The 3435-nt window shown below is 42.3% G+C and overlaps 1 protein-coding gene across 2 annotated transcripts in view; it reads right to left on the reverse strand.

Annotated features, from left to right (window-relative positions):
• Positions 1-3435, reverse strand: part of NUP210L (nucleoporin 210 like) — a 125762-nt gene that overhangs the window by 58879 nt on the left and 63448 nt on the right. For both annotated transcript variants that reach the window (XM_008060522.1, XM_008060521.1), the window contains exons 18-19: positions 1925-2013; positions 1299-1403 (exon numbers count right to left, since the gene is read on the reverse strand). In XM_008060522.1, coding sequence (XP_008058713.1) covers positions 1299-1403; positions 1925-2013 — 194 coding nt within the window. The remainder of the gene's footprint in view (positions 1-1298; positions 1404-1924; positions 2014-3435) is intronic.

The raw sequence follows: 3435 nt of genomic DNA on the forward strand, positions 1-3435 counted from the left end.
AGGCGGAAGGATCGCTGGAGCCCAGCAGGTCGAGGCTGTGATGGCTGGGAGCATGCCACTGCACTCCAGTCTAGGCGACAGAGTGAGACTCCAAGTCAAAAAAAAAAAAAAATTATTGTAGAGACAAGGTCTTGCCAAATTGTTCAGGCTGGTGTCAAACCCCTGGGGCTCAGGCAATCCTCATGCCTCTGCTTCCCAAAGTGCTGGGATTACAGGTGTGAGCCACTACATCTGGCCAAAATATATGATTATTAAAGTTTAACTCTTAAGGACAGTGCAGCTAATTATTGTGTGTGTGTATGTGTGTGTGTGTGTGTGTTTTACATATGAAGGGGACCCCAAAAAACTGAAATTATCTTTTAGAGGGCAGGCCCCTTGTAGTACACACAGAATTTGTTCCTCTGGATCAAACAGTTGAGCAAAGTTTTTATCTGGAGGTTTTGGGAAGGCTGAATCACAATTTGCAGAAGAAACATCCCAAGTTGTGGCAAACAGGGACTGGTTCTTCCACCATGACAGGGCACCTGCCCATTCTATGATGAGTGTTCAGCAGTTTTTGACCAAAAATGGCATGATCCTTGTGTCCTACCCTTCCTATTCACCTGATCTCACCCCAAAGATTTTTTTTGTTTGTTTCCCTAGATAAAAAAAGTCCTCAAAGAGAAATGTTTGGCCAATGCGGAAGAGGTGACACCAAAAATGGCAGAAGCACTAAAAGGCACCAAAATCGACAAGTTCAAAAACCGTTTTGAGCAGTGGAAAAGCATCTTGATAGGTGTATTGCATCAAACGGAGAACACACTGAAGGTGACTGAAGTTCAAGCACGTAAGAATACATACACAAATTTTTTTTTTTTAGCTGGAGTCTCACTCTGTCGCCCAGACTGGAGTGCAGTGGCCGCTCCCGGCCACCGCAGCCTCGACCTGCTGAGCTCCAGCGATCCTTCTGCCTCAGCCTTCCCAGTAGCTGAAATTACAGGCGCGCGCTACCACGCCCGGCTAAGTTTTTGATTTTATTGTAGAGATGAGGTTTCACCTGCCCAGGCGGGTCTCGAACCCACGGGCTCAGGCAATCCACTCACCTCAGCCTCCCAAAGGCGCGGGATTACAGGCTGAGCCACCGAGCCCAGCTCATACACAAATTTTTAGGAATAAATTCGAGGTGTTTTTTTTGGAGGGAGTCCCTTCATATGTATCAGTGATTTTCAACATGCAGCTTAACTTTTCTGTTATACTATGAATTTTAATAATCTCCCCTCCATTATAATTCAATTTAACTAGACCCATACAGTTTCTACCTTCACATCAGGGTGGTTATAGACGGTGGCATTCTCAGGCAATATGATTACATCATCCACCAGAAGCAGCTCCACAGCTGCAGATCTGGGTAAATTGGAAATTTCCTGGAAAGATAATAAGAACCACAAAGGTGAACACAAACTGCTAATTCCTCAGTTCTGTTAGAGAAGTTTTCAGTACTCTCTCAAGTACCAAAAATAGCAGAATCACAGAAGTACACAGTTCTCAGATGTATATCAGTTGTAAACAACTTTTAAAGAAGAGCCTTAAATTCTAATTACTTAATTTATATTTCTTTTTTTTTTTTATTTGGAGTCTCACTCTGTTACCCAGGATGGAGGAGGGCAGTGGCACGCTCCCGGTCACTGCAGCCTCAACCTGCTGGGCTCAGGCGATCCTTCCGCCTCAGCTTTCCAAGTCATCGGAACTACACGCATGCGCTACCATGCCTGGCTAATTTTTGGATTTATGGTAGAGATGAGGTCTCACCAAGTTACTCAGGTTGGTCATGAACCTAGGGGCTCAGGCAATCCTCTCACCTTGGCCTCCCAAAGTGCTGGGATTATAGGGGTGAGCCACCACTCCCAGCCTAATTTATATTTCTTATATCACAACCTCCACTCACTTTTGGGCTTTCCTTCTCTGAATAGCCCACAAAATTGACTCCAATGAGTACAGTCCCTTTTATCTGATGTACTTTAAGGATCTGATGACCTGAAAACACACAAAAAAAATACCCTGTGAGAAACAATAACATGTAGAATACAAAAGTGTCTCCAGAAAACCAAATTATGCCCAGTTTTTTCCCAAATGGTATTTTATTGTAGGGGAGAAAGACAGTGAATGGGGAAGTACACAGGAAATAGGAAACAGGGGTTTTTTTTGTGCTGACTCTGCTACTATATTCCTATATGACCCTGAACAACCAGTTCCTTTATTAAATAAGGGACTGGGCAAGGCAAAATCTAAAATTCTTAGCAGTTCTGATGGTTTGTGAGTCCAAAAATACACTGACAACAAGTAGCATATGGGGAAATTTATGTTCAGTTACCAATAGGAGTGTTTCAAAGATAGTTCATTGGGATCTTTCATTCTTCTGAACTGTTCTATATACATAAATGTCATGTCAATCATTACTTACAATTTTTACATTTATTTATTTATTTTTGGTAGAGATGGGGGGGTCTCAGTATGTTGCCCAGGATGGTTTTGAACTCCTGGCCTCAAGTGATCCTCCAGCCTCAGTCTCTCAAAGTGCTGGGAACTTTCTTAACATTGTTAAATGGCTAACTGTTCTTGAATAGATCAATTCAAACTTCTTAAACTAGTAGTCGAAGCCTTCCATAATCTGACCCTACTTTATTTATATATTCGTCTTTCTTTGTCTTCCTCCCTCCCTCCCTTCTTTCTCTTTTTTCTTTTCTCTCCTCTCTATTTATCCACCTTTACTTTTTAAAAACTTAACAACATGAATCTGCCACTTCACTGAGGTCAATTCTTATTTCTCAACACATGATCATGCCTAAATCTGTGAAGCATTTTCTCATGATGCCACATTCATTCAACAAAATTTGTTGAGGCCTTGCTATATGCTAGGTAGTCTACTGGGTAATTAGAATACAGAAATAAAGAAGAAAACACAATCCTTGCCTTCAAAGAAACCTAAAGTTCAGTGAGAGATGACTGAGAGGCAAATCACTGCAATACAGTGTGAGAAGTGCTGTTACAGACATATGTACGAGGCTGGGTACGGTGGCTAATGCCTATAATCCCAGCACTTTGGGAGGCCGAGGTGAGAGGATGACCTGAGCCCACAGGTTCGAGACCAGCCTGGGCAACCTGGCAAGACCTCATCACTACAATAAATAAAAAAATTAGCCAGGCGTGGTAGCGTGTGCGCCTGTAGTTCCAGTTACTTGGAAGGTTGAGGCAGAAGGATCGCCTGAGTCCAAGCAGGTCAGCGCTGGGGTGGCCATGAGTGTGCCACTCCACTCCAGCCTGGGCGACAGAGTAAGACTCTCACTCAAAAAATAAAAATGAAAAAAACAAAATAAAATATTAACATCTAGTAAAATTCTCATACCAGAAACCTAAAGCTAGCTTTTGTATCACTTTCTTTTTTTTTTTTTTTTTTTT

This window comes from Carlito syrichta, unplaced genomic scaffold, assembly GCF_000164805.1.
Source record: "Carlito syrichta isolate Samal-C Ts95f unplaced genomic scaffold, Tarsius_syrichta-2.0.1 Scaffold304639, whole genome shotgun sequence".
Classification (NCBI taxonomy): Eukaryota; Metazoa; Chordata; class Mammalia; order Primates; family Tarsiidae; genus Carlito; species Carlito syrichta.